The sequence below is a fragment of the Melospiza melodia genome, chromosome 4 (assembly GCF_035770615.1).
Source record: "Melospiza melodia melodia isolate bMelMel2 chromosome 4, bMelMel2.pri, whole genome shotgun sequence".
Taxonomy (NCBI): domain Eukaryota; kingdom Metazoa; phylum Chordata; class Aves; order Passeriformes; family Passerellidae; genus Melospiza; species Melospiza melodia.
Genome location: NC_086197.1, coordinates 12,627,445 through 12,655,436, shown reverse-complemented (window position 1 = coordinate 12,655,436; position 27,992 = coordinate 12,627,445). Strand labels below are relative to the sequence as shown.

Here is a 27,992-nt window from a genome sequence, read left to right as displayed (position 1 = left end):
TGCATGGATGAGGTCAGGGCCAGGTGACAGCAGGAACTGGGCTCACAGCTGGCTGTTAAAACCTGAGTTTGAATGGGGCTGTCAGGGGTTGACAGGGAAATTTTAATGTTCACTTTTCAAGTGAAGCAGTTTTGCAGATTAAGGGAATCAGCTGCTACTCCTTGATGCAGTTTTGTTAAGGAGTGAGAGCCTGAGGCTGTTTCTGAGGTGTGCACACTGGTACCCAAAGCTTTCATTCCAAGTATTTTGGGTGTAAGAAGTGCTGCAGGTTTATTTCCATAAGTAGAGTATCCCAAAGAACAAGCCTCTTGTTTTTCTTAGGAAAAGTCCAAAGTGCCAGCATGCTGTTCAGGTGCTCACTGCTCCAGTCAGGACCTTTTGTGTTGTAGCTGTCTCTGTTTGCCTTCAGAATAGGATTATTTCCTCTTTTCTAAAACAGTCAGGCACTGGAGTGTGTTCATTATCTGGGGTGACTTCTGTGACAATCAGATTTCAGTTCTCCATTGCAACCTTACACAAGTACTGTGTAAAACTTTTAACTGTACAAAAACTTGGGATGCAGCTCTAGAGCTGTGATGTAACCTTGAAAAATTTCACCTCATAGAGAAGTGGAAAGAATGAGTCATGCTATAGAGGCAAATGAAATATATACATAAAAATATATAAAAATGTAATATTCTTATGTAGCTGTCCCAGTACACTTAAGTTACTTTGCTGGCTGTTTCTCATCTAAGCAGATGGAAGTTAATGAATTTTTCATCTAAAGTTAATGAAGTTGGGTAAAGGAAAACGAAGTTGGGTGAAGAAAACTGAAAGCTGGAATCACTTTATCTGGCTTATGCTCCACCTCTGTGTGTGCTGAAGAGCTTCCCTTGGTTTGTGGCTGTTAATAATTTTATCTTGCGTTCACAGAGGAGGTTCTTTTTGTCCTGTGGGTTGCTTACACACACCTACCTTGTCATGTGCTGTGAGCCCTGAGTTTGTGCTGGGCCTGTGAGGATCCTGCCTCAGGGAGGAAGATGGTCTGAGCAGGAGTGTAACATGTTTCACAGGATACAGATGTTCATCGAACACTTGTGTTGTTGCCACAGTTCACTGAATAAAATAATTTACTCTGAGGCATAAGACAGCATCAGTGCCTTATTTCAGACCTGGTAACAGATGCATTAGGAGATAAAACAACCCCTCACTCCTTTGCTTTTGAGGATACAGCAGATGGCCCTCAGGAGGCTGCTGGACAAGCTCCAGTTCAGCAGTGTCTACAAGGGAAAAGTCACCAGTGCTGGGTGTAAGCTCATCCTTACCAAGGGGAGGGATGGCATTTCCTATTGTGGACCCAAATCAAATCCTTGTGATAAGGATTTGCAAGACTTTACTACCATTATTTAAACCCTAATGAGGGTCATAAATACCTCAGTGCAAGTGATGGATTTTGCTTGGCTTGAAACAACAGGTGCACAGGTTCTGAGCTGATCACCAGGATCCACAAAAGTCTGAATGGGCACTTCCCAAAGCAGCACTTCCCAGCAGCTGCAGGAGGTGGCTGTGTGACAGGAGGGTAAAGACCTGCTGAACCAAAGGCAGCGCCACCTGTGATGCTGCAATATTTAAAACATTTCCACAGTTCAGGGAGTGCCAGCCCTGCAGTCTTGTTCCTGCAGATGCAGCAGTGTTCCAGTCTTTCCTCCCCAGGTGATCAAAGGAAAAAACAAATCCTCATGCCAAAAGTGGAAAGCAAGTGGGTCACTGTGCTGTGGTTCCATAAATGTGGAACAGCACTGTTCTTCAGGACCTGGGGATCAGAGACTGAAGCCTGCAAGAATCCAGAAACCCACCTGCAGTTCAGCTGATGGGAGAACTGAAACCCCTCTATTTCAAAGGCACTTTTGACAGATTCAAATGTTGGGTAGCTTCACTTGAGGAGGAGCTTGGTTCAGTGCTTCACATAGAGGCAAAGAGAAGTTGCATCTGCTTCTGTCTGACCCTGCAGGTCCTCCCTGAGTGGTCTGGCAGTGCCAGGGGAGTGACTCATTTTACTCTCAAGCTTTACACATGACACAGTTATGGCTTTAGAAGAGAGAAAGCTAGTATGTACAATTTTATTCAATTTAAAATCATGAAAATACCATCTCAAAACTTTCCATGCAGCAGATGTTAAACACCTACTGTTAAAAAGCTTCTGGGGTGGGCCTTTGGTGTCTGGAGTTTTTTCATTCAAGAGTGGGCATATCTGACTCTTTGATCCTCTTAGGAGAATCAGTGCCACTTTCTCCTAACTTCCTTTTAGCACAGTCCACACATGATGTTCCTGGGGTGAGAGAGGGGGAAAGGAAACACATTAATATTGCCATATCCATGTGCTTGGTGTACTTTTTATTCTAAGCACCAGCTAGCAAGATAAACACAATCCTGGTTCCCCCCAAGGTTCTCATCTTTGGATTCTGCTAAATGTCTGGGCTCAAGCTCTCCCCCAAAACTGATCTCTAGTACTGACACAAACAACAGGGACTCAGCTGCCTTTTGCCACAGCTAATTTAACACCTGTGAAGTTCACACCTGAGTCTGGATCCCTTATTCAGAGGCCCCAGCTTGAGCTGGAGGGCTGAAATAGATTACCCCAGTGGTCCTAACCTGAGCCATCCCTGAAGTCTGCAGCAAAAATCCTCAGTGTAAGCTGCTGTTGGAAGTACATAAACAGCATAACTGGAGAGTAAAGTGAAACTACCTAAAGATGATGCAAACAAGTTAGTAAAGGAGGACTTGAAAGCAATGTTAAGAGGAACTGGAATAAATTGTACTCTTGGTTTCTGTACTGCCTAATTGTACTTATTGAAGTTGGGATTTATGAACTTAGTTGAGAGACAGGTAAGTTTAAAATCTCATTGGAATTACAAAATTAATCTCTGCCTTTACACTTGCACACAAGTGCCTTGGAGCTTGTGTGCTTTTTGACTGGTCAGGAGCAGGGTTTGCACCTCCTGCACTGCCCAAGGCCCTCACATGCAGTACCAAATGATACTTCTATACAACTCTGATGTTGGCTGCAGCAGCACAGAGCTCTCAGGAGTGGAACCTTTTGAAGTTGTTTCACTAGATCTTCTCCATCAACTGGAATGTATTATTGCTTGGGTTATTCACAGAAATAGCACAGAGCAACCTGAACAGCTCAGCTGTAAAATCACCTTCAGTATCACACCCTTGAGATTCACTCTTCCTGACCCCCTTAAGGGAGGCTTTTGGAACAGAAACATGTATTTGGAAATCTAAGGCAAAAATCTCATTGATGTTAGCATGTAAAAGCTCCAGAAAATGTAAATAAAAAGTTACTAGCATTCACCAGAGTACTCTGAGGTAATAATTTGTCATTTGATAGACCTGAAAAGGCCATTAGTTACCTGCTGCTAAGCAGAAAGAAAACCAGAGAGTAAAAAAGAGCATTCAGCAAACTTTCAGAGCTAAATGCACAGTAATCACTTAATTACTTTGGAAATAATTTTCTTGTGTGGGTAGGACAATGGAACTTTCTGTAAAAATAAAAACATTACTTACCCAAGAGCGTTGTGCTGTCCACCCGGTCAGCATCTAGAGAAGCGTAAGAGACATCAGCAACACACAGGAGCATCCAGGAAGTTTTTACACTTTTATGCACCATCCCAAAACAGCAAGGTTGTATTTAGAATCCCAGAATGGTCTGGGTTGGAAGGGATGTTAAAACTCATCCAGTTCCACCCTCCTGCCAAGGGCTGGGACACCTCCCACTATGCCAGGCTGCTCTAAACCTGTCCAGCCTGGTGACCATCCAGCCCATTTTTTTACCTACATCCCCCAAGTTTGCAATTTTTCCCTTTTTAAAAGTAGGGGTTGTGTTTCCTCTTTTCCAGTCAGTGGGAACTTCCCCAGTTGACAGAGTTTTTCAAATCATATGGCTAAGCAACTTCATTCATGGTTTAACAGATTGAGAATTCCACCAGGACAGGATTACTCCAGTTCAGGTTACTACCAACCCTGTTCTCAGGTGCAGCTGAGCCTCTCCTCTGTTGGGCTCTTTCACCTCTCCTAGGAACTGGTCCTCAAGGCATTCCAGGATTCCTGGGCTGCCTGTGGTTTGCTGTGTTCCTTTTCCTGTAGTCCCCGGTCTGCATCAGGCTTATCTTGGTTTTGCATTTCTCATTTCTTTGATATAACCCTCTTAACAACTCCCCCTGCTACATCTTAGGATAGAGTTTGTAAATAGGCACAAAAAAACCAAATCCTGACAGTTGGGTGACGTACAGAGCACTTCTGCACACCTGAAAATGGGTTTGTTTGGGATCTTGACTTGTAAATGAGATCACAAGGTTTTCAAATCTGAGTAAGGTCCCTCTTCTTACAAGTCTGCTGCAAATCAGACAAACTTCCTGAAACCTCAGTGGTGTGATAAATATTTTTTCTACCCTTCATGGAAAGAAAAACATAATGCAGTCTAATTGGAATATTCACCAAGTCACAAAACCCAGGATATTAATTTGGACACACACTTTTCAGGGAAAGGTTCCTCCTATGCAGCAACTGGGAATAATTTTAGACAAAACAGTTTCACTGAAATGATAAATAGAAGAGCTGTCAAATAGTGATTCTTCCCAAGGTCATTTAGTTATTTTCCTCTGTTCTCTGGATAAACCAAAACTGAACTGTCCTTGTTTGGAAAACATTAAAGAAATCTCTCTCCTTAGACATACAGTTGTTGTTTCTCTTCATTCTCTTCACAACCCTAAGGGTACTAAGCCAAACACTTACTGGATGCAGTGATTAAATTTCCCATTCTATGCTCAGTCAGATATTGTGGCTCAACCAGCTTATCCCACCAGCTAATCCCCTCAATTCTCTTAATCTCTTTTCCTGACAAGTCAGATTTCTGACAATGTAATACTCAATAAGCTTAAGTAGTTCACATCATAAATACATATTAAGTGAACATCTTTACCAAATACTAACAAAGACACAAATCCAGAATTCAAGATTAAATTTGCAAGAATCCACAGACCCCTGAAATCCACAGATTTAAATAAAAAACATCTAGTTACAGTTTGGCCACATGTCCCTCACAAGCAACAAAGCTGCACATGAGGTGAGTGCCTTGGATCAGCTGCAGAGTTCAGGCAGGGAAAACTGCCCAGGACCTGCTGCAGATTGTGCTGGTGAAGAGGCCACATTACCTGGACTTCTCTGTTTGCAGATTTGAGCAGTCAGATCCTGGACATACTCTGGGAATTGTTGGAAGCAGTCCCCATAGGACACCACTTTTATTCCATGCAGCAGCATATCTGCCTGCAGCTTAAAAAAGTGGTCTTCATTTTCTTTAAGCACCAACATGTAATGTTCTAGATCCACTTTGTTCTTTACTGTGTAAAGAAAAAGAGCCTGGAATATCTGGTCACGCAGAGTCTCTCCACAGCCCAAAAACAAAAAGGATTTGGTTCTGTACAAGTTCTGGAGAACCTCCTGTGAAGGAACAGAAAGAAAGAAGAGCCACATTTACTTCAGCAGGCAAAAGCCAAGGTCAGAACTTTTAAAATACAATCAGCCAGAAAAGGTTCAGCGGAGCAGAACCTCATTTGTGACTTGAAAAAAGCAAATGTTTTAGGACCAGGCCAAACTGACATTTCAAAGGCATTGTTCCTACACATAAAAAAGGACAAATTTATAATACAAATATGGGAGTAGGAACAAGATGATCTTTAAGGTCCCTTCCAGCCCAAGCCATTCCATTTAATTTAAATAGGCATGTAAGTGCTGCCAGACACGGAATTTAAAATGAAAGAATTGGGGTGACAGAATATTGTAAATCAACCTCTAAATATGGAAAATGAGTATTCCTGACCAAATGTTTGACTTCCTATGACAGCTAACATGACATTAATTCAGGATCCTGGTACTGGTTTAAACCCCTAGAAACCTAGCAATCATATGATGATGAATCCTTGTCCTGGTGTCCAGTATTTTGAGGTTCCTGTTCTTTCCAGAGATAAACACAAACTGTGACCTCCAGCTGAGGGGTTTGGTTGTGATTTACACAGCCAAGGGCACAGACTGCCCTTGCAACAGAGGCATCTTCCTGAATAATTCTGAATAGTTCCTCTGGTCCCCAAGTATTTAATTTATATGATCCCACAGAACCTTAGATATCTTGTCTGCAGTGATTACAAGAAAACTGTTTGGCAAAACATAGTCAAAATTTTAAAGGTCATACAAACCATGACTTCAGGATCTTGAGTAACATCTTTATATCCTGAGGGATCGAGCACCATTCCACAGGGATCTGTATATAAGCCATGAATATGAAGAACTCCATATTTTACATGGCCCCTTGCCCACTGAAGAACCTAAAGCACATCATGCAAGATACATCCTTTTATTATTATACACCACACTCACCATGAATCTGCAAAACTATACAGCTGAACTGACTTAAAAACCACTTAAAGCAGAAACAACTCCTTTAGCACTTTCCTACAGCAAGAGATTGTTATGATTTAAAGTGAGCTGTGTAATTAGTAATTACAAAGAGGTGATGGCTGACACAGCAGCTGTCTCTGGCTTTTTGGGTTAAACAGCCAGTCAACCAAGGAGCAAGTTCCAGCAGCACTGACAGAAAGGTATGAACAGCAAATTAACTACCAGCCAGGTGAAATTCGATTTGGCATTTTAACAATGACTTTACACAAGTTAAATAATTTGTGGGTTTTTCCAGTTGGCAAACATGTCACTGAAATTCTCCTTGGTAACTGTTACCAGATTATTCAGAATAAAGAGATATGTAAAAGAAATGTCTGGGCATTAAACAGGAAAACATCTTTCAGTGCAGCTTATGTGCCAACTTGTCATAAATTAAGTCTAATAATTTTACAGCTCTCATCCTACCTTATCCTTATCTTTAAGGTCTAAAGATTCCATGGGTTTACCCTGCTGCTGACCAAATATTTCAAGCAGGTTATCATAGTTTGTAGTCAGAACCATCGTGCCTCTCTCCATGAGCCTCAGGATGGACTGCAGAACCACAGGGTTCTGAATGTGCTGCTCTAAATTATCAAACACCTCCATTAGGCAATCCTGGAAGAAGTTGGGCTTGGTGTCCCCGGTACGCTGAGGAAAGAGGAGAGGAACAGTTGTCTGGGTTTCTCAAGAGAGCTTGTAATACAAGTACAATAGAACACTAAAATTAACTCACCCTGGATTCACACACCAGTATTTTATCAGTATTCAGCTATTCAGTATATCCTGAATATCCCTGGGATATAGTACAAAGAGGGATTGGGGGAGGATAGCAATTTCTGTGTTTTCATTCCTGGCTGATAAAACTTTATATGATTAAATCTGCTATGAACACATGCAGACTTACTGTCACACTAGAGCTGTTGAGAGGCTCACCCCAGCCTACATTTAGCACTATGTCTGTCATCCAGATTATTTAAACTAGAAGCAATACTTGGCAAAGGTCTTAATACTGAAAACCTCTGGAAACTCAGATGGATGAGTGAGACTGGGCATGCACAGCCTGCCCTCAGGGAAGAGTGATCTGCACTGGGTGTTCACAATGTTTGGCCCCAAGGCCATCAGCAGGATCAAGGCCTAGCTGTACTTACAGGGTCTCTCCAGTTATAGCCACAGATCTAGAAATTCCTCTTTCAATCTCAAAAACATTACAGCAAATATTTAATAGTCAGGACTCCTGTTTGCATTAATTCTGATGAATGCTAACTTATACTAAAACCCAGGGATTTTTTTAGTCTCCCCAACATGTACAATGTGCTGTGTGATTGTGGCATTCACATTCCCTGAATATAATTCCTTTGCCCAGGGTTTTTCTCCTGGGAAGCTGAAAGGCAGTGAGAAACCTCAGAGAAAAGAAAAACAAATCTTAGCTCATTTGCTTCTCCTGTGTTGTGCTCATGTGGAATGTGCTTGGAGATTGTTCACCCACAGGGGATTGTTTCATTGGATTCTGCTGTGAGTTGTTTTGCCTCATTAGGGCCAATTGGGACCAAGCTGTGTCGGGACTCTGGAAAGAGTCATGAGTTTTCATTATTATTTTTTTAGCATTCAGTAAGTATCTTTTCTGTATTCTTCAGTGTAGTTTAGTATTCTTTAATATAATATAGTAAAGTAATAAATTAGCCTTCTGATAAGATGTAGTCCTTCTCATCATTTCTTCCTTCATCAGTGGCCCTGCATTTACAGTAATATGATTACTCACAAAATTTCTATTTTCACCATTAAAAAAAAATCAACCTTTGGAAGAAATGTTCCCTTAGAACATAACCACATAGTAGGCTTAGAAATGAACAGAGGTAACAAACATACTCACTGGTGACATCTTCCTGATGAGATCATGTGCCACCACAAGCAGGTCCCTCTCTTTGGCCACCTTCTTGCGGAATTCAGCGACATCCCCGGGGTGCAGCACCTCCAGCTGCTCAGCTGCTCCAAGCACAGCCTCGATGCAGCTCCTCCAGGAGCACAGTGCTGGGATTCCTGGGGCCACGGCAGCACTCACCCCCGTCCCAATCACCAGCAGAAGGTCCCGAGGCTGCTTTCTTATCAGGCTTTTTAGGAATTTCCTTAAACACAGAAAAGAAAAGCGTTCATTGCTCACAGCGCGTTTCCTGGCTTGCATGAAGAGCTCAGGGACCGACTCCACAAGTTCACCTGAGCCATGGAAGTGTCTCCAAAAAACCAACAAACCTGCAGGAACACAGCTCTCCATTCCTACACAACAGCTCTCCACTCCTACACATTCTCCTCTATTCCAGCCACAGAAGCTCATGGCCTCCCCCAAACCAACAAATAGCCTTGATGCCTTTTTGCCATTTCAGACAAATAAATGTGGTAAATGGTTAATGCCAGCCAAAAAAAGGCAACAACTTCAAATCACCACTATCTCTGAGATCCAAATTGATAATTGCCAATTTCCAGGGCAAGCCAAACACCATTTCCAATGAAATTTTGAAAAAAGTAGGCAAAAGATTGTCCAATGACTGAACTAATACATATGTGATAGAGAAGAAGTACAACTATTTCAAAGGGACAAGCCACACTATTCCAAGAAAACAAACTTTCAGTATTTTTCAGAGAAAAAGTTGACTATTCTATTCTCATTTCTGAACACTGTAGGATATGTGAACATAGCAGCCATGCTGGTGCAGATCAAGGGTTCATCCAACTCACTGTTTTGACATTACTACCCACAGATCCCTCTCAGAGGAGTGTTGGTGTTACATCCACAGTCTCTGCAAAAACCAGCACAGAGGAATGTGAGGAAAATCTGCCTTTCATGATTACTCAGCAAATAAGTGAAAATGCATACAGCAAAATCACTCTGTACAAACAAGGATTTCAGCAGGACAGAAACCCAGAACTCCCCTGACTGTCCAAACAGCCTTTACAGATTTTCAGTTCCTGGCAACATGGTAATAAAGATGATTAACACATTTTATTTCACAATCATCTGAAACTATGCAGGTCAAACTATAATGGTCAACTTGAAATGGCCTCAGGCAAAGCACTAAACATGCAGGTATGGCTGCCAGCTAGTGCCTACAAATAAAATATGTTTGATACCCCCATGCCTTCCTGCTGCATTTAGCCCAAATGTTTTCCTCTTATTGTTTACTCCTCACTAAATAACTTGAGTGAGTGAGAGAAGTACTTGGGTCAGTGAAGGAACTAGCTCCGGGGATAATTTCAAGTTTTCTGGCATGATGTTGTTCTTGTATTCAATATTCAGTAGTTTATTCCCACTGTGGTTTCAGATGTTCATTAAGAGATGGTTTTGTATCAACTCTAATAAAGTTACCTGTATTTCTGCTCACTTCTAATGGAAGCCCCTTCTGGTGAATCCATCTCTGAGCCCTGTATAAAACCAAAAGCAAAAGAGTTCTTAATGCTTCTACCTTAGAAAAAGCCAAAACGAAAATCAGATGAATTACTGTTGATTTTCTTTCTCTTTATTCCTTAAACCAAGTGTTTGAATATCAAGGCTCCATGTGTCACGTCCCAGTGAAGCCAGGCACTGATGGAAACAAACCTGCCAAAGGACAAGTGTCAAACCCAGCACACTCCAGTTGAGCTTCCAAATGCCACAGGACTGGGTAACAGAGATGCAGCTATTCATGCAGCTAAAAAACACTTGTGTCTAAATTCAGGATAAAATTTGTCACTCCCACTAAAACTAAAAGTCATTACAAGTCAATTAATGAGTTTCTTGCTTTTATTTCCTGCTCACAAAAAGCCCTCTGGCTACAGGACCAGACTGCAAGGTATGAGAGATTTTATTTAAAATACCTGCTGAGAAAAAAATAACTTATTTCTGTATCACCTATTATGCCTTATGCCTGAAGTACAGGAAAGACTTTGTCTTGGCAGGAGAACTGGCTATGGGGTCATTACTTAGAAAGCCCCAAATTTCATTACAGGGGTTTATTTTTTTATGAGAATGTAATTTTTGGTTGGCTTTGAGACACAGTTTTTGGTGATGGTGATGGCAAACTGCAGTCCCTAATCCCCTAAATAAACATTGTGCCAGAGCCTAGGGCTCCTAAGATAGCTGCCAGCTCTCTCATTCATGTGCTGGAAACTAATTTGGAAGCAAGAAGCTCCAAGTTTGGAGATGATTTGACTAACAAAAAAACCCCAAACCAAACCAAAAAATACAAACAAAAAACCATCACAAGCCCCCCTCCAAAAAAATTTAAAACCCACAAAAAAAAAACCAAAACAAACCCAAACAAAAAACCCCACAGATGTCTTCAGCAAATGCACCCAGGGTGTCTTTTAAGGCAGAAAAATCTTTTCTTGTTGTAATATTTATTTTCTCTGTACTCCCTTCCCTGACCAACTGTACCCTATGGAGGTGCCCCCACTGTTGTCATTAGCACATCCTAAAATCAGGACAATAATCTGTTTAAGGCAAAGCACTTCAAAATCACACAGGCTGGCAGAAACCTTCTGGATCACCAAGGCCACCATCCCAGTGTCACCATAATCACCTCTAAAACACGTCCCCTTCATACATGGGAACATTACGAGTGCAAAAGGCAAAATACAAAAACAATGTACAAAACAAACGCAAAACCAAAAAATACGCAATGCAAAAACAAGACAGCAAGAGAGCGCAACTTATTTTTGTGGAAAAAACAGTTCTTATTTTATAACCCCATTCAAAAAAGCTTTATTAATATTATTATAATTTTATTAAAATCCCCACATTTAATAAGAACATCTCACCACGGGCTGCTGTCAATACCAACATTTCAGGCCTCGCTGTTTCCTTTTAGCTCCCGAAGTTATTCCGGGAAGGCGCAGCGGGAGCAGCGATCCCACCGAGGAATGGCTGCGATGGGGGATGCAGGTCACATCTCCCGGTGCTCCGAGCGCTGCCAGCCGCTCCGGGACATCCTCCGGGCCTGACCGCAGGCGTGGACAGCCGCTTGCCAACCTGGCTTCCCCTGGAACTGGGAGCTCACTGTGGGATGCCCGGCAGCCGGGATGGGAGCTGGCTCCTTACTCCCAGCACAGCGAGGGGACATCGGATCAACTTCTAACCTCGCATCTTTCCTGCCCTGCACACTCCGGGCTTATCGGTGAAATAACAGCTCCGTTCACCGGCTGGAGCTCCGGGTCACCGCGCTGACTCAACAAAGCGAGTGTTCCCAGACACTCTGATAGCTGAAAACAGCCTAAAACGTTCAACCCTAAAGGAATGCCCGGTCCCGAGCCCGCCAGCTCCCGCTGAGAAGAACCACGAACAACGCCGGGAGCAGGAGCCAAGCCGGGCCAGCCGCTCCCAATTCCCTGAGGGCTGCTGGGTTCAGGAGCCGGGCCGGGGCAGCCGCTCCTGCTGCTCCCAATTCCTTGAGGGCTGCTGAGGTCAGGAGCTGGGGCAGGACAGCCGCTCCCAAATTCCCGGCCGGCTGCTGGGTTCAGGAGCCGGGCCGGGACAGGACAGCTGCTCCCAATTCCCTGGAGGCTGCTGGGTTCAGGAGCCGGGGCAGGACAGCCGCTCCCAATTCCCGGCCGGATGCCGGCCCGGGACAGGCGCTCCCAGTTCTCTGGGGGCTTCTGGGTTCAGGAGCCGGGCCGGGACAGCCGCCCCCAATTCCCTGCCTACTGCCGGGCCGGGAGAGCCACTCCCAATTCCCTGGGGGCTGTTGGGTTCAGAGCAGGGCCGGGACAGCCAGCCGCTTCCAATTCCCTGCCGGCTGCCGGGCCGGGAGAGTCGCTCCCAATTCCCTGTCTGCTGCCGGGAGCAGGAGCTGGGCCGGGACAACCGCTCCCAATTCCCTGCCGGCTGCTGGGTTCAGAGCCAGGCCGGGGCAGCTGCTCCCAACTCCCTGCCGGCTGCCGGGCCGGGACAGCCGCTCCTGCCGCTCCCAATTCCTTGCCGGCTGCCAGGACGGGAAAGCCGCTCCCGCCGCTCTCAATTGCCGGCCGGCTTCCGGGAGCGCCCCGGACGCACTGCGGAGCCGAGCCTCCCGCCGCCCGGGAAACAGCCACCCCGCCGCCGAGGTTCCGCACAGCTCGGAAATGCCGATTGCGATCAGAATCTGCTCCCAAATCGCGGCCGTTCCGCTCAAATCCCCAGCAGGGTGGGCGGCGGGTCTGTCCGCTAGGTCCCGGTCTGGGATGGGGCATGGGAGCGGCTCCTCTCACTAGAAACCCCTGAGAGGCAAGAGCGCCCAGCTGCGGGTCTGTGTCAAGCACAGCAGCAGAAAGCGACCTGGCTAACCCGCGTATTAAGCATTTGGTGCTCTGAAAACGTATTGGCGATAGAGATGTTAGAGATGAAAAACACTACAGTGACGAAAAATTAAAATAAATAAATAAATAAATAAAAGCAGGCATAGACGGCGGCGTTACCTTGTGCGGCTCTACTGACGGCACGGTGGGGCTGGCGGGGGTGGCCGGGGCATCGTGCATGAGGCGCGGTGCTGTGAGGCCGTGACAGCAGTGACAGACAGCAGGTGGCACAGGCCACCTGGGACAGCAGTGACAGCAGTGGCACAGGCCACCTGGGCACGTTAACCTGCCTGGAGAGCAGGGCAGCGCAGCCCGGCGCTGCACACACCCGGCTCCCCTCAGCGACTCACAGCGCAGCACCCACAGCGCCTCCCTCCTCCTCTTCCACTTCCAATCCTTCTCTCTCTCTCTCTTTTTTTTTTTTTTTTTTTTTTTTTTTTTTTTTTTTTTTTTTTTTCCCAGCTTTTAATATCTTAAAGCCGAAGTGTAACCAGGTCCTTCAGCATGGTTTATTCTGGTGTTTGGTTAACAATAAAAAAGCTCAGTTGCAGCTTTTTTCCCATCAGCAGTTCCCCCTCCCTTTGAAGCGCCTCGCTTTAAATCTTACAGTCAGATAACTAAAGGCTCTAATTGTGCCCAAGGAGGCTGTAACAGACCTGTACCCCCAAATTCCTGTTGCAAAACTCTGTTGAAAATGCCTAATTCTCTGGTTTTAATTCCATAACTGGGGTTTTCAAGGCTATGTGCAGAAGGAATTCTTTGCTGTGAGGGTGGTGAGGCCCTGTCAGAATAAGAAATTTCCCTAACAGAGCAGAAATGTGAAAAACGCCAATCACTTGTTTTTAAATTTTTAAAAGTTTAATAGTAATAAAAATTGTTATAAAAATAGTAATACAATTAGAGTAATAATAATTTGGACAAATTGAATTAGGACAATATGAGACAATAGAGACAAAGAGTTACGGACAGCCGGGTACCTTTTTCTGGGCAGCATGAGCCCGAAAAAGGACACCTATTAACAGAAGATTAACCCTTAAAAACAACAGCCTGTTGCATATTCATACACTTCATACATGATGCATAAATTCCATTCAAATACAGGATTCTGTCTGGTCATCGTCAATTTCTTCCTCTGAATCCTAACAGCACCTTCGAGACAGGAAGAAGTTTATTTCTTCTGAAAAGAGGGCAATAAATTCTTTTTCTCTGAAAGATTTAGGTGTCCTGTGGCTACTATCTTGCTGCAAGTCCTTTCTTTTAAAAAAGTATCCTAACATAGCATAGTTTCTATTTTAACATTTTTTATAACTTAAAACAATATTTAATACAGCACTTAAGAGAATTAATACAGCATTACTTTCTAACACAACACATATAACATTCATTTTAATATTTGAGAAAAGCCAACCATAAAATACATGCACTTTACACAAGAAAGTTTGCTTCTCAATGTAGCTGAAGTTTGTTAAGAGACCAAAACCTGTACTCATACCACAGCCTTCCATGAGCCTCAATGAGCATGCAAAAAATACCTATTCATCTCAGAGATTGATGACACTCTTGCTAAAATTAAATTAATTTAATATCTTAAAAATGTGTGAACATTGTATGCTCCATCTGTGCTCACAGGATGTTCTGATCCTTTCCCTTTTGTTTATTTAGCAATTATGTCATTAGCTTATGTAGAAAATAAGATCAAAAGATAATTAAACAGTCAAGCCACAAGCACTATTTCTTTCTGCCTGGTAATAAGAGCTAATTCCAGCACTAGTTATTAATTTTCACTCAACTTACTGATTCCTTCCTTGGTCCTTATGTAATCACTGTAACTTGCATGAGCATGGAGGATGTACAAGGTCTGGTGGTTGGAACAGGAGACCAGACAGTTCCTCATCTTGCTTGTTATGTGAACCTGAGAAGTTGTTTTTACAGCCTTTACAATTTAGGTATCCCTGCCGAGTGAGAGTAAGGCTGTTTATGTGCAGCCAAACAAAAGTACTGATTTACTGCAGAAAAGCTGTGCTGAGTGATAGGACTTACCTGTGTCTTGTTTTCCCCCATTTTTACAGCACATGAGAAAATCTTCCAGGAAGGAACAAAAATGACATTGTTAATTTAAGTGATTAATGCTTTTATACACACACACAAACAGGAGTTCTTATAAAATATAGTTCTTACTGTTGTTATCATCTCAACTCACATGTAATCTTCCAAAGCTCAATAAAAGGCTGTTGTAAAATGTGAGGAAGGAAAAGAACAAATTTCAAAAATAACAAAGCCTAAGTACCACCGCAGGAAGGAAAGGAAGTGAAGAGTCATACTCTGCTTTTCTGTTGAGACAGAACAGAAATGGGAATATATCAAGATAAAGAGGTGGCAGCAGCTGGCACTTGGCAGAGGCTCCTGTCCCTGCCCAGTGACTCAGAATCCAGGCAGGTGGACACTTCAGCAGAGGGCACCAGAGCAGCAGGGATGAGGAGTGGTGCTGGCTCTGCCTTGCTCAGCCTAGTGCACCTAAGGACTTGCTGTGCTGTGAATTCTTGTTCTTCATATTGCTTCAGCATTTTTGTCACACCACGAGAGAGGTGCTGAGTAACACTGGGAGCTCTGGGATGGCAGCAAAGCAAGAATGAGATGGAAGCAGAAAGGCAGTAAGGAGTGCCATGAGAATCTGGGGCACATCCACCTGAGTCAGCATTCTGTATCCCACACCACCAACAAGACCAGGAGGATGGTGAGACATGCCCATTTAGTAAGCAAAAATTCTAATGAGAAATCATCAAAGCAAAGTTTCTTATCTTCCTTATAATTTTTTCTTTATTTACATCTGGTGCAGCTGGAGGAGAGATTTACGTAGATCTTTTGCATTCCAAGTAGCCTGAAAACACAAACATGAGTAACTGCACTGATATTCTGCAAATTCATTATATACAGCATCAAAGAATTGCAGAAGGTGTTTAAACAAATCTGATGTTTGATGGGTTATATAGTATAATTTGTGGAAATTTAATGGTTGGGAGAGAAGCATTCATGGTGGAACATTGATTTTACACATTCCCTTAGATCCTTCAGGCATTTCTTGCACAAAGAAAATCTAAACATTGTGTGTTATGGTGGAGATACTGAGCAAGTCCTTCCACAGTGGAAGGCTCTACTCTGCTGTCATCCTTTATTATTTTAAAAGAAGCATATCTAACTAGCTCTGATAGTTGCCTCTATATCCTATGGGCTTGGATGGTATTTAACATACTCTTTAATGAATACTGGAATTTTTTGCAATGGTTATGTTGGATTGATATAGTCTTCTGCCTTTGTCAGTGGAATTTTACAAAAGGAAATTAGGTTTTATTAATATGAAGGTCAAGCACATACCAGTACTAAAGTTTTTATTTTTTGCCATCTGACATTCACATGAAAGAATCTTGGTGGTGTGAAATAACAAGAATTTTTTATACATGCTTGCAGCCACCTGGAAAAATATTTCATTCTGATATCACAGGTTTCAAAATAGAATTTTTCCATTATTATCAGTTTTACAGGTCATGTTGATAAGTAAAATTTGTAATGATGCTATTCTGGTACCTTGGTTTTATATCAGTTTTAAATGGAAAGTGGGATATAAAAATTGAATGGTGAGATAATGCTATTTGACATTCACAATGGTATTTTACCTATTTCTGTCAGTCATACAAGCTAAAATGGAGAGTCAGTTTTAATGTATAATCTGAAAAACATTGCTAGGGTGGCCACAAATGTCAAATCCTAGAATCATGCCTACACATTATCCCCTCTTGGATGGAAAAAGAAAAAAAGGAATTGAAAATTTAGACTATATGTGGTAGAGTCAAAACTAATTCTTGTGGGTTTTTAAGAACAGGAAGAAAGAGCAATGTGAACAATGGAGATAAATTATAACAGATTTAATGATCAACCAAAATTAGATCTGAAAACAGTAATCATAAAAGCAGACATTGTTTTCTGTTTCAAATGCTGAAGCAGTGTGTCATGCAGGAAGAAGTGCTGTGTAACTGGGGAAAGCAGATATTAAAAACAATCTGATTCCACTATTATCTAGCAGGATCGGTTCCCAAGGAGAAAAGAAGTTCATCTGCCAATTTTTTAACTTCTAAAAAAATGCTTAAAGTTAAGCATTGTAAAAGTGACTCTGGTGGAGGTCTAAAGCAGGCTATGAGAATTTAAGTGCTCATCTTTGTTGTCATATATAATAACCATAGGTCATTTCAGATCCCACTTCTTTGAATTTCATCAGTGCAGTACTGGGGTAATCCATGTTGTAATATTAAAAATTGGTGTTAGTATGTTAGTGCTGGTAATGGAATTAGATTCTGAGGGAAAGCACAAGCTAGCTGAACACTACAGGAACACAGTATAGAAAGTGGTAGAAGTCTCCACTAGGAAAACTAGGAAGAACAAGGACATCCTCAGGCCCTGACCATTTCCAGCTTCTGTGAGTTTAAACCAAGGTTGCAAAGAACATTTACCATTTTAGCTCCTGGTACCACTTTCTGCTTCTTCTGATCAGGGCACTGACAGCTCCACAATGTCCACATTTCTAATGCAACATTTAGGAGTGGATTCTGCAAAAAATGGCAATTGCTGATTGAAAATTTTCTGTGGTGTAGAATCCCAGAATGGTTTGGGTTGAAAGAAGTGTAAAACTCATCCAGCCCACCTACAGCCATGGGCAGGGACACCAGCTAGATCAGATTGCTCCAACCCTGTCAGCCTGGCCTGAAACACTTCCAACTTACACTTCTTTTGCAATTCGTAGTAAGGCTCTTGCTAAGTTAAAGGTGAATTTTGTAGATGTCTTATTCTGCTCTGTTTGTACAATCTCAAAGGTCTGTGACTACAACAAGAAAATCCTGCTTCAGAAATTAGTAGCTGTTCCTAATATTATTTTATTTAACCACTGATACTTGACAAGCATTAAACTTGTTTTGGTGGAAAAGTCTAAATAGTAGAGATTATTTCTTTAATAAAATGGATAGAAATGGCACTTTTATTTGCTACCACCATATTTCTTGTAAAGGAAATATTACTGCATATTTATGTAAATGAAATGTTACTTTTTCTAAAGCAAGAATTATTTTTCCAATACTGAGAAGGTCTCAGAGGGATGGCTGTGTACTCTAACTTAAGTTTGTCAGCGTGGTGTTAAGAATCTTCATCAGTATTGTTAAGATGTTAAATAATGTCAAGTTTTATTAATAGCGATTATTGCATTTTAATGTCTTCTCAGTATGTATATAAATTTTATGTTGCTACAAGCAAGGTTTTGGTATGTTTGTGTTTTATTTATGTTTGCCACAGCAGATGGAAAAGGTTCCTTCCTGAGCTTAGTTTTGGAGCTCACTCAGGATTTCATATGATTATGAAATCAGATCTGTTGCTGTGCTGAAGGAGGAGGATGTGGTAATAGCAAGTGATGTGTAAAGCATGACTGTGCAGAAGAGGGGATGACAGAGGAGCTGAGGTGGCAGCTGCAGAGTTTTCTCTGGCTGTGGGCAAAGAAGGCAAGGCATGAGTAAAACTGACAGAAGAGAACATTTCATGTTTGGGAAACAAATCAAGGGTTTAGTGAAGAATTTGTTCCCAGCTGTTACAATCCACTTTAATCACAGAGGAGCAAGTGAGCTGTCTGTGGATTAACAAATCCTGAGGTTCAAATATTCCCCAAAACATGAGAACATGTACTTAGAGAAAGTCTTACAGTTGACAGGTTTTTTTGTAATTTTTTCAATGTAATTTTTTCCCAGTTCTTTCAGGCTCATCCAGTAAAGCCAGACTAAATAACTAAGGTGACTCATGGAGTGAACCGAGTGGACAATTCCAGCTATGTGAGTTCATAACCACAGTTAGCTAGCTACAAAAACTAGCAGAGAGGTCACATGCCTAGATTTCTAGAAAAATGTAAATGAAAAGATTTTGCCACTGGTATATAAGGAATATCTTTATGTGTGTTAACTGTAGTTAGTCTTGGCATTGATGGGTAAATTGCTGTGAATTCTCAACACATGAGTGATTGACAAAAAAAGAGAGAAGCAAAAATAGAAATTAAATTATGTGTGTCAACCAGATCTTCACTGGATGCATCTTCTGAATTGGCTCATCCTCAGGCTGTCACAAGTGCATAGCTGAGAACATGCTTGAAATGATTACTAGTCTGGCATTTAAATTTAAAGACTGTTGATTGAATCAGCTTAAGTATTAACCAATTTTGTCCCCGTTTCAGCTAATTGGAATCTCCAGTAATGGAATATCCCAGCCCTTCAGTGCCTTGTTGTGGAGACACGCATTTCTGGCACAGCTGGATGACTGAGCTGTTGCTTAAAAAAGCCACTTTCTGTCAGCTTCTCTGAAATAATTCAGGGAAATTTTTTTTTGCCTTGTTTTCATGCCTGAGTCAGCATTTGGTAGCTGTTCTGTGTGTGTGCCTTGCCAAGCTGTTTCTGTCCTATCCTCTCTGAAGTGGGTGATGAAGATTTCTGTCATTGCTGGGAGGTGTTCCTGACACAGACTCTGCCCTCCTCACTTGATTCTCACATGCAAGGACAAGAGCAATGATGAGTTTTGTGAAAAGTGCATATTATATGCCTCTACGCAGATATTTACTATTTGTATTATGTTGTATTGATCACTAATGTTGTATTAACATTTTAATAATGTGGTAAATGTAGTTTTGTAGTTAAAAGGTAACTTTTATTTGCATTTGAAAAGCAAAAGTCATGCACACAAGCAAAGCCAAGCAGGGGATTCATTTTCCATATTGGGGAAAAAATTGAGAGAAAAAAGCAAATACATGAATCCACACTATCACAGAAACTGAAATGGCTGCTGAAAGCCACAATGAAAATCACTTAATTGAGAAAAGCAAAATTCTGAGTGACAAGTTTATATCAACTTGATAACCTGTTAAAAATAAACAGAAGAAAAATTTAGAAATAGGGAAAAAAAGCTATGGACAAATCATGCCTAAGAGATGGAGCAGTGGCAAGCAGCATGGAAAAGCAGTGATTGCTGTCAGTCAGCAGTTGTAGTCAAAGCCCAAATCATTTCACATCACAAACAGAGCTGTGAAAAAGCTTTATACAATGCAAAACCACTGTAGTTTCAGGCAAAGAGGAAAAATTCTAAAAAAAAAAAAAAAGTCAGAAAAAGCTAGAATTGGTGAGGTTATCACTAAAATCAAACCAACCCTGTGAGGTTGAAAACCCTATGAGACAGGGAAGGTTTCTTATCAACCTGAAAGCAGCACTTCATTCAAAATGCTAAGGATGACCTAAGCATTTGCACAAACTCTGAAGGCGTTGGGGTTCCTTCAGTCTTCTCCAAAGACAGAAATTACTTTAAAAGGATTAATGAACTAAGGTGAAAGTAAAGAAAGATCAAGATATGGTCCTTTCCAGAAAACCAAGGCCCCAACCAATTTTTATCCTAAGAATAGTCATCAAAGAGATAATTGAATAGCAAAAGCCGCCAAACTTCTCATATTTAAAGAAAGTTTTTGACAGGCTTTAGTATCAATGTCATCTTGAAGTTTTATTAAATCCAAGAAAAATAATAGACATGAAAACTCTTCTAGCAAGGCATAGTTTCATATTTTAGGTAAGCATAGCTTCAAGGAACATTTTAACAGAACTGAGTGTCAAATGAAAAAGTCTTTTTTCACCTTTATGTCACTGCCTGCTTCATTATGAGAGGGGATAATGAGAATTATATGAGAAAGTATTTATCATTTGGCTTATGTAGCACCAGATAGCTTAACAACAGCAAGAATGATTTGTATTTTGCTGATGATACTGAAACACCTTCTCCAATATGAACCAAAAAAGCTTTAATAGTTAGCAATTACCAAAATCAAGGCAGAACTCTCCAATTTGCAGTTCTAATTGTCTACAAGATATCAAGAGTAAAAAAGGTGATACCAGAAGAGGTTTAATTAGGCAGCCCAACAAGAGCTTTCCCCAGCTTAAACACTTGCAGTTTATCACTGCTTGGACTTGCAGGCATATTAAAGGCTGCATCCAGTCAGAGCTCTATCTGCTCATAAATCCTGTTAATCCCTGGGCAACACTTGGGATATGTACATTGTGTCCTGAGTGATGAACTTGTATTTTATATTCATCATAGAGAAATAATTATTACAGGCTTGAGAAACACATTCCATTTCTGATTAAATAATCTGAGTTAAATGTAACTGAGAAAGGGCTAGAGGAAGACCTGAGCAGCAAGGTAGTTTTTGCACCTGATTACCTTAGGAGTGTCCTTTAATTTGGTGAGCAAATATTATTTTCTTGCTTAATAATGCCTTCTATACACACTGCCATAGGTAAGTCTACAATGTACATTAAAAACAAGATGTTAGCTGTTCCCTTGATATTTCCATGTACTTACAAACACAACTGTTGAGACTATGAGGAGAGACTAAACCCCCAGGAGGAGCTAAACATCCTTGAACTCCTCCTTGCAAACAGTATGGGTGACAGGAGAGATGGATTAAGTACAGCTTTGGGCCTCACATTTAAGTGTCAGACTCATAGTACTCCCCACTTCTGATTTTAACACATAATGAATATAGATTAGTATTTTTTCTAGGTCAGCATCACTATGTGATGAGTGTAGACTTCAGTTTTGCAGTGGTAGAACGTAAGCAAAAGACTTGATTTCATCTTTCAATAAGGGTTTACCCCTTGTTTCTCCCTGGAATACAAACTCAGAATGACTTCTTCTAATCCTGCTTGCCATCCAAGATGAAGCCAGCCAGGTCATGAAGAGGGAATCAGTTTTGTGGGATCCATGGAACTGATCAATCACTATCAGTCTGGGAGCTGGAAATCCAAAAGGATACATTTTAAAGCTTTATCTTCAACACTAACCCAGACTCAGAATATGGTTGAAGTGGCAGGGACCTCTGGAAATCATCTTTTCCAGTCCCTCTGCTCACCTGGAGCTGGTTACCCAGGACTGTACCCATTTGGGGTTTTTTTAATGTCTCCGAGGATGGAGATTCCACAGCTCCTCTGGGCAACCTGTGCCCACTGTTCAGCCACCCATAGAGCAGAAAAGCATTTCCTAATGTTCAGAGGGACCCTCTTGTGTTTCAGAGTGTGCCCCTGGCCTCTGCTGGGCACTGAGCAGCACGCACAGTCAGCAGGACAGGGCTCTCCTTTGCTTTAGTTAGTTTTTGGCTAGCTGAGGCAGAGAAGTTCCCTGGACTGGGGTTTTTCTTTTCCTTGGGCCTGTTTAACCCTGCTCTGCACAGAACACCCAGCAGAGCACCGGCAGCTCCAGCTGTGGGCACCGGGCCGGGCCTGGGCCGGGGCATTTCCAGCCCTGGAGGGACTGACAGAGACTGAGTGAGCTGAGCTGCAGCCCATGGAGGGGCTTCCTGAGTTTGGCATCTCTACAGATTGGCAAGAGTTTATTGTTTAATATTGTTCATTTTTTCTTTTTTTTATGCTGGTGAGTGCTTTACCTGTTAAATAAACAATTTTTTCCACTTTTTTTTCTCCAAGAATCAGTCTGAAAGATTCATGCTTAAAAAAACCCCAACAAAATAAAACCAACAAAACCAAAGGAAAAAAAAAAGAAGACTGTCCCTGCCCCCTGCCATGACTGGGGTTTGAAACTAGATGAACTTTAAGGTCCCTTCCAATGCAAGCAATTCTGTAATACCATTCTACAAGGCACTGGAAGGATTTTGAAACCTTCCTTTCTTGTTAGGACACCTATTGTGTTCAGTAACTTGTCATCTGCTATAGCCTATTTTAAAACCACTGGATGAATTTAAGGAGTTTCTTAAGAAGAAATGCAATACAAGGGATTGAAATGTAAATACAGGACTGGATTGCATTGAGGTGTGTGCTGTCAGGAACAAAGTAGTGGTAAGATAGAAAAAGCTGCATATTTTGCTATGAAATGCTCTAAGTACAGCACTGTTGACCATTTCTGCATTCCAGTCCACCTCCTCTTAGGCTTTGGTTTAATGAAAAACCTCTGTAGAATACACAAAGACCAATACATCAAATGCAGCATTCTGCACAAATTTTTTTCTCAACACAGTATGTGTCCCTTCTACAGTTTTAAAAAATTTCTTTGGGATTAGACTAGGTTTACTAAATGATTTTGCAAAAAAGCACTGTTGTGTCATGAAAATGCAAGCAGTAGCTAAGGTGAAACAGATTATCACCAATCTGCCTTGTTACATACACATAGACAAAACAAAAGAACCTCAGGACAAATGCTTTGGGTTTAATTCTGAAATCCTCAAATTAAATTTAGCTACAAGAATTTTCTGAAGCCTAAATAGATTTTCGTATTTGGTCTCAAATATATAGCTTGACCTGAAGCATTTCTCACAGACTTAAACATGTCAGTGAAAATCAAATCCTAGTGGACATGCCAAAATGTAACTTCAGGGCTCAAACCCTACTTTGCTAATGGCAAATATGCTGGTAAATGCCTGTAATATCGCATTTCTCCCTTCTGTGGGGCTGCCAGTTCTCTCCCAGTCTAGCCAGGGAATGCATGGTGTGGTCTATCCCCATCTCTTTTCCTGGAGTTGAGCATGCACACACTGTCTGCCCCCAGGTAGTGATTCCTGAGCTCACAGGGAATGCACCACAAATTCCCTGCATGGATCTCAATTCCCAGCTGCTCTCCGTGCCAGGGCACAAGCCTGGACAGCCTGGAACTGAAGGGGTTAACACTAATGCCTTTGTCAGTCAGGTCAATCCTTTAATAGCCACTTTAGGCTTCATAAATTCAAATTCCCCTTTGTGCTGGGCCAAGGGGAAAAGATAGGGTGATGCATCTTTAAGCAGTGAAGATGAGATCACCTCCTTTTTATAGAAACTGAAGTCATCCAAGAGCTGCACAGCAGTAGGCTGAGCACGTTTCCCAAGCTGCATAAAAACAGCACTATCTGGGAATTTCTTTCCAAATAAAAAGGGAGCACATACCCAGCCAGCTCTTATCTCAAAATATGACTCTTAGACACGCTTTCATTTCTTGGGGAGAACTGGGGGATTTGACTGGCTTTATGTTATTACTTCTCCAGCCATTTAAATCCATCTTTACAGTTGTGAAAGTGAAAACCAGATCATTCATTTTCCACTGGATGTGATGAGAAATCATTGTAGCACTTTGAATCTCATCTAGACAGGAGCAAGCTGATGCAGCAATAGAGCAATCAATATTTTTAAAGATAAAGCAATAAATCCCACATTAAACAAAAAAAAAATCATCCTGTCCTAATACTGTGCAGTATCATAGAGGCACCGAAGAGAAGGAGTGTATATGTTCATAAAATAGACCTTGCCCCCGTGCTAGCACACACAAACTCCTGCACACACAGACAGAGAGACAGACATGCAGACTGAATCATTCCTGGATTGAACAGAGGCCAGACCAGGATTCCTGCAGGAGTGATGACACCATCACAGGACATGTCTGCAGCCATGGTTTGCCCCCTATAAAACCCCAAGAACATACTCTAAATTTAGAGTCCAGCAGGTACACCCATAAATCAGTGCAGTGCCTACATTTAACCACACATTGTGCAAACTGAGTGACATCACTTTGTTCTGACTGTTCTGTACCTTGCTCTGCTTACATAAGTCTCACTACAATCAGCTCTCCTTGTGTTTCCCAGTTTTAGAAAAGGCTTAGTAGTTTCATGCAAGCACTGGATATGTTTTGAAGTTTGACTGGTTTCACACACTGTAGCTTTGTCTAGCAGAGGAGAAACTCAGAGAGAATGAAATTATTTGACCACGTTCCTTCAGTGCTGGCCAGAGTTCAGGTCAGCAGTCTGTTCACTGGAGCCTTGTGCTCCCCATGCCAGTTCAAAGATCAGGGTTCAAAGAGGATTTTAACACTTGGTGTAAGCAGGACTGAAGGGGGGTGAGGAGTGAGGTGTGTTGAAGCCCTGAAAGTTTTTACTCATGGAGTAAAGGGTGAGAAGATGAAGCACTGCTGTGGAGTCTTTGTCACGGGTTCCCTGAGCCACAAAGAGCCACTTAGGGTGACAACTATAAGGAAGTTTGGTCATTAATGAGTCAGGGCTGTAACAACAAGAGAGCACAGCACCAGGATGTGTGCTGGGACCTCGCACAGACCAGGGACCTCGCACAGACCAGAAGAATCTGTGCAGCTCCCTGGTCATTATTCATTTCAAGCCCAAACTTCTCCCTGCCTATGGCCCCCATTCCTGTGTCCATTCAGCTGTGCCCTGGGAATGAATAACCAGGGACAAGCTGCCCTGGCCCTCTGCTCAGCATGGAGCTGAGAGCTTCCCACACAGAGTGCAGCAGCCTGTGGGGAGGCAGAATCACACACACCTGGGAAAGTGCCAAGTCCTGCAGCATCTTTTAGGGAAAATGTAAAGCATGGAAGTAGCTGGGAGAAATGAGCTCACCTGTTTTTTGAAACCTCTGTGTGTGTGCACAAACGCAAAACCCACAGCTGATGTTATTTTGATTTATTAATGTATTTGCTGAGTTGTACTGTGGTACAGACAGACCTGTCTGTGTTACAGTGCAGGGGGTCTTGCTAGGATTGACATAAATCAGAGAACCACAGAATGAAAACTGTGATTACAGTAGAATGTGGATTTCATTTCAGAAATAATATGTTGTTCCGTAGCTGTCCTTTCAGGTTTCACTTTCATAAGCCTCTTAGAAATTCAGCTGTGAAATTTCACTCCACCTTCATTAACAGCCAAAACCCAAGTGCACTGCGTGCCATGAAAAGCAGGTAGTGTATGACTATCTGATATATCTGTACAAGGTAGTTATATTAAAGATTTATGATATTTACTAAAACATGGCCATATCCTTAGCTTGCACAGCTCCACTGGTACATAGCCAATACACCCCAGCTGGGAATGCAGCCTTCAAAACCTTTACTCATTTGATTGTTGAAAGGCTGAGGCACAGAAGGTCTCACAAAAAATTACAGTCCTCTGGAATATCTGTGTAATAAAGCAAGAACTATGTATTTTTCACATCTATTGTATTTTCTGTCATTTGTCCAGGCAGACAAAATATTGAAAGTTGTTTCAGCTGAGTTTTTCTCCTGGAAGAGGTTTCTAAACCAGGGACATCTAGTTTCTAAACTAGAGATATTCTTTCAATTTAGTTCTCTACACAATCCTAAATCACCTGAATAATAAGGCATGAGTGTGCATGCATACGTCTGAAAGTTTAGAAGATTTTTGTATCTTTTCACTGACTTTTCCTAAACACCAGTCACTCTACAAGTACATTATAACTTTGAAGAAATAATTTCAAATACATGGTAGCATTGCATTTTTTGCTGTCCAGCTAAGATGCTGGCTTAAACCAAACATCAATAACAAGAAGGTCTCACCACTGAAAAAGTGTAATACCTCTAAAATTAAAAGCTCTGGCTTGTTTGTTAAGGCTCATTTTGTTGCACACACAGAAATTAAAAGAAACAACACAAACCCGAAGGCCATCATGACTGGTTTTCTGCCTTAATTGTGGCAGCTGAGCTGCTGCAGAGCCCGGTGCTGAAATTCCTTTCCAGCCATGCTTGGAGTGCCCTGTTCCTGTCAGGAGGAACACTGCTGCTGCTGCTTATCATAAGAGGAATAGCAGAGCAGGAAAAGGCATTTCCTGTGCTGCCCACAGGCTCAGAACACCCTGCAGAGATGTGAGGCAAGTGCTGAGCCATCCCTGGAAGGCAGCCACATCTGGAAGCTGGATAGCAAGGAAGAGCTGGCATTGCCATCATCTAGGTTTGAAGAAAGTTTGGAGGATGGGGAAAAAAGAGAAAAAATAAACAAAATAAGGAAGGAGACTTGCAACCAGCTAAAGAGAAAGCAGATTTTTATGATGATGAAATGTTGGGTGACATCCAAGTTAAAGAAAAGACCTGACAGTTCAGGATGCCTTTGTTATAATAATTTCTTATCTGACTGCTGCCATATGTGATTTTTGAAAGACTTGTGACATCTAATTTCTCACCCTTTGTTCATAAGCAATAACTTGTGTGTTTAATCTCTTCTTTTGTCCCTGCACAGTAATTAGACCTAGCATAATTTAGAGCCTCTAGATATTGCATGTGTGTGATACTGTAGCATTCAGAGCTAAATGCATGACATTTTCCTTTAGTTTAATTTGAAAACATTTAGCCTTATCTTTTTTCATACTGCCCAACAAAAGAATATGATTTTCACAAGTGGAGTTGTCCCTTTCCACCCTCTGCAAAGCCTTACAGGTGTATTTCCCCTGAACATGAAGGCCTTTGAAACAAAGCATGACATCAACCCTGGCTCATCAAGGGAAATTGGCAGCTGTTCATGACACTGTCAGCAGTGTCATATGCTCAGAAAACCATATTCTTTTTTGGGCAGCATGAAAAAAAATAAGGTTAATATTTGCAAATTGAATGAAAACACTTGTCAGGGCTAGCACACAGCCAGACATCCATGGACAGACAGGGTTGCACTCACCAATTAATTCCCAAATCTTCCCATTTTCTTGATTGTGCCAGGCCCAGAGATGCAGCATGTGAAACCCCTGCTCTGCAGGGACTTGGTGCTTGCACATAGAGACTTTAGATCTTCCTGACAGGAGATGGCTTTTCTCCCTTAATGTTTCCACAAAGAGCTGGTAAGATGCAGGAAATAATTCTGAGAATTTGGCACCCTATGTGCATAAAGCTTCCCCAGTAGCTGTAAGCAGGCAGGATTGTGTGTGTGTTAGGGTGCAGTTCAGCTCAGAGCAGGCAACGCAGCACCCCCTGCCCTCCTGACATGCAACACTGACAGAGAAAGGATTTTCCTGACAGCCACACTTTGGGTATGCTGACAGAGACAGGTGTGAAGACAGAAGAGATTTTTGCCATACAGCATTTCGTTTGGCCTTAGCAACCAAATTCGTGTTTCAAGAGTGAAGAGTTTCTGCCTAAATTCATGAAATCAAGTAATCCTCTGTGTTCTCTAAGCCATTAGAGCTGTGAAATTCAAATTTATGTTCTTCAGCTTATTTATCTCAAACATGCTAAAAACAGCCTTTCTTCAGTGGAAAGACACATCCCACCTCCTTAGCTGCTCCTTAGCTGCCTCTTCTTCATCAAATTGCTTGAGGAAAGGAAATCTCACAGCCTCCTGCCTGAAACAAGCACTTCATAAGCTCCCTAAATCTAACAGATACTTTTTAAGCTCA

General features: G+C 41.9%; 1 protein-coding gene across 4 annotated transcripts; it reads right to left on the bottom strand.

The window, feature by feature from the left end:
- Positions 1 to 2,085: 2,085 nt before the first annotated feature.
- Positions 2,086 to 13,137, bottom strand: FAM118A (family with sequence similarity 118 member A). Of its 4 annotated transcripts, XM_063153939.1 has the most exons (9): positions 11,263 to 12,451; positions 9,833 to 9,888; positions 9,205 to 9,266; positions 8,345 to 8,597; positions 6,901 to 7,122; positions 6,234 to 6,362; positions 5,196 to 5,481; positions 3,550 to 3,582; positions 2,086 to 2,308 (listed from the first exon to the last, which is right to left on the bottom strand). In XM_063153939.1, the coding sequence occupies exons 3-9, from the start codon at positions 9,213 to 9,215 to the stop codon at positions 2,211 to 2,213; spliced, it is 1,032 nt and encodes a 343-aa protein (XP_063010009.1). In that variant the 5' UTR covers positions 9,216 to 9,266; positions 9,833 to 9,888; positions 11,263 to 12,451; the 3' UTR covers positions 2,086 to 2,210. The 4 variants fall into 4 exon arrangements, with proteins under 4 accessions (XP_063010009.1, XP_063010006.1, XP_063010008.1 ...); XM_063153936.1 differs by lacking the exons at positions 9,205 to 9,266; positions 11,263 to 12,451 and adding an exon at positions 12,895 to 13,137; XM_063153938.1 differs by lacking the exon at positions 9,205 to 9,266 and having other exon boundaries at positions 11,286 to 12,451.
- Positions 13,138 to 27,992: the final 14,855 nt, after the last annotated feature.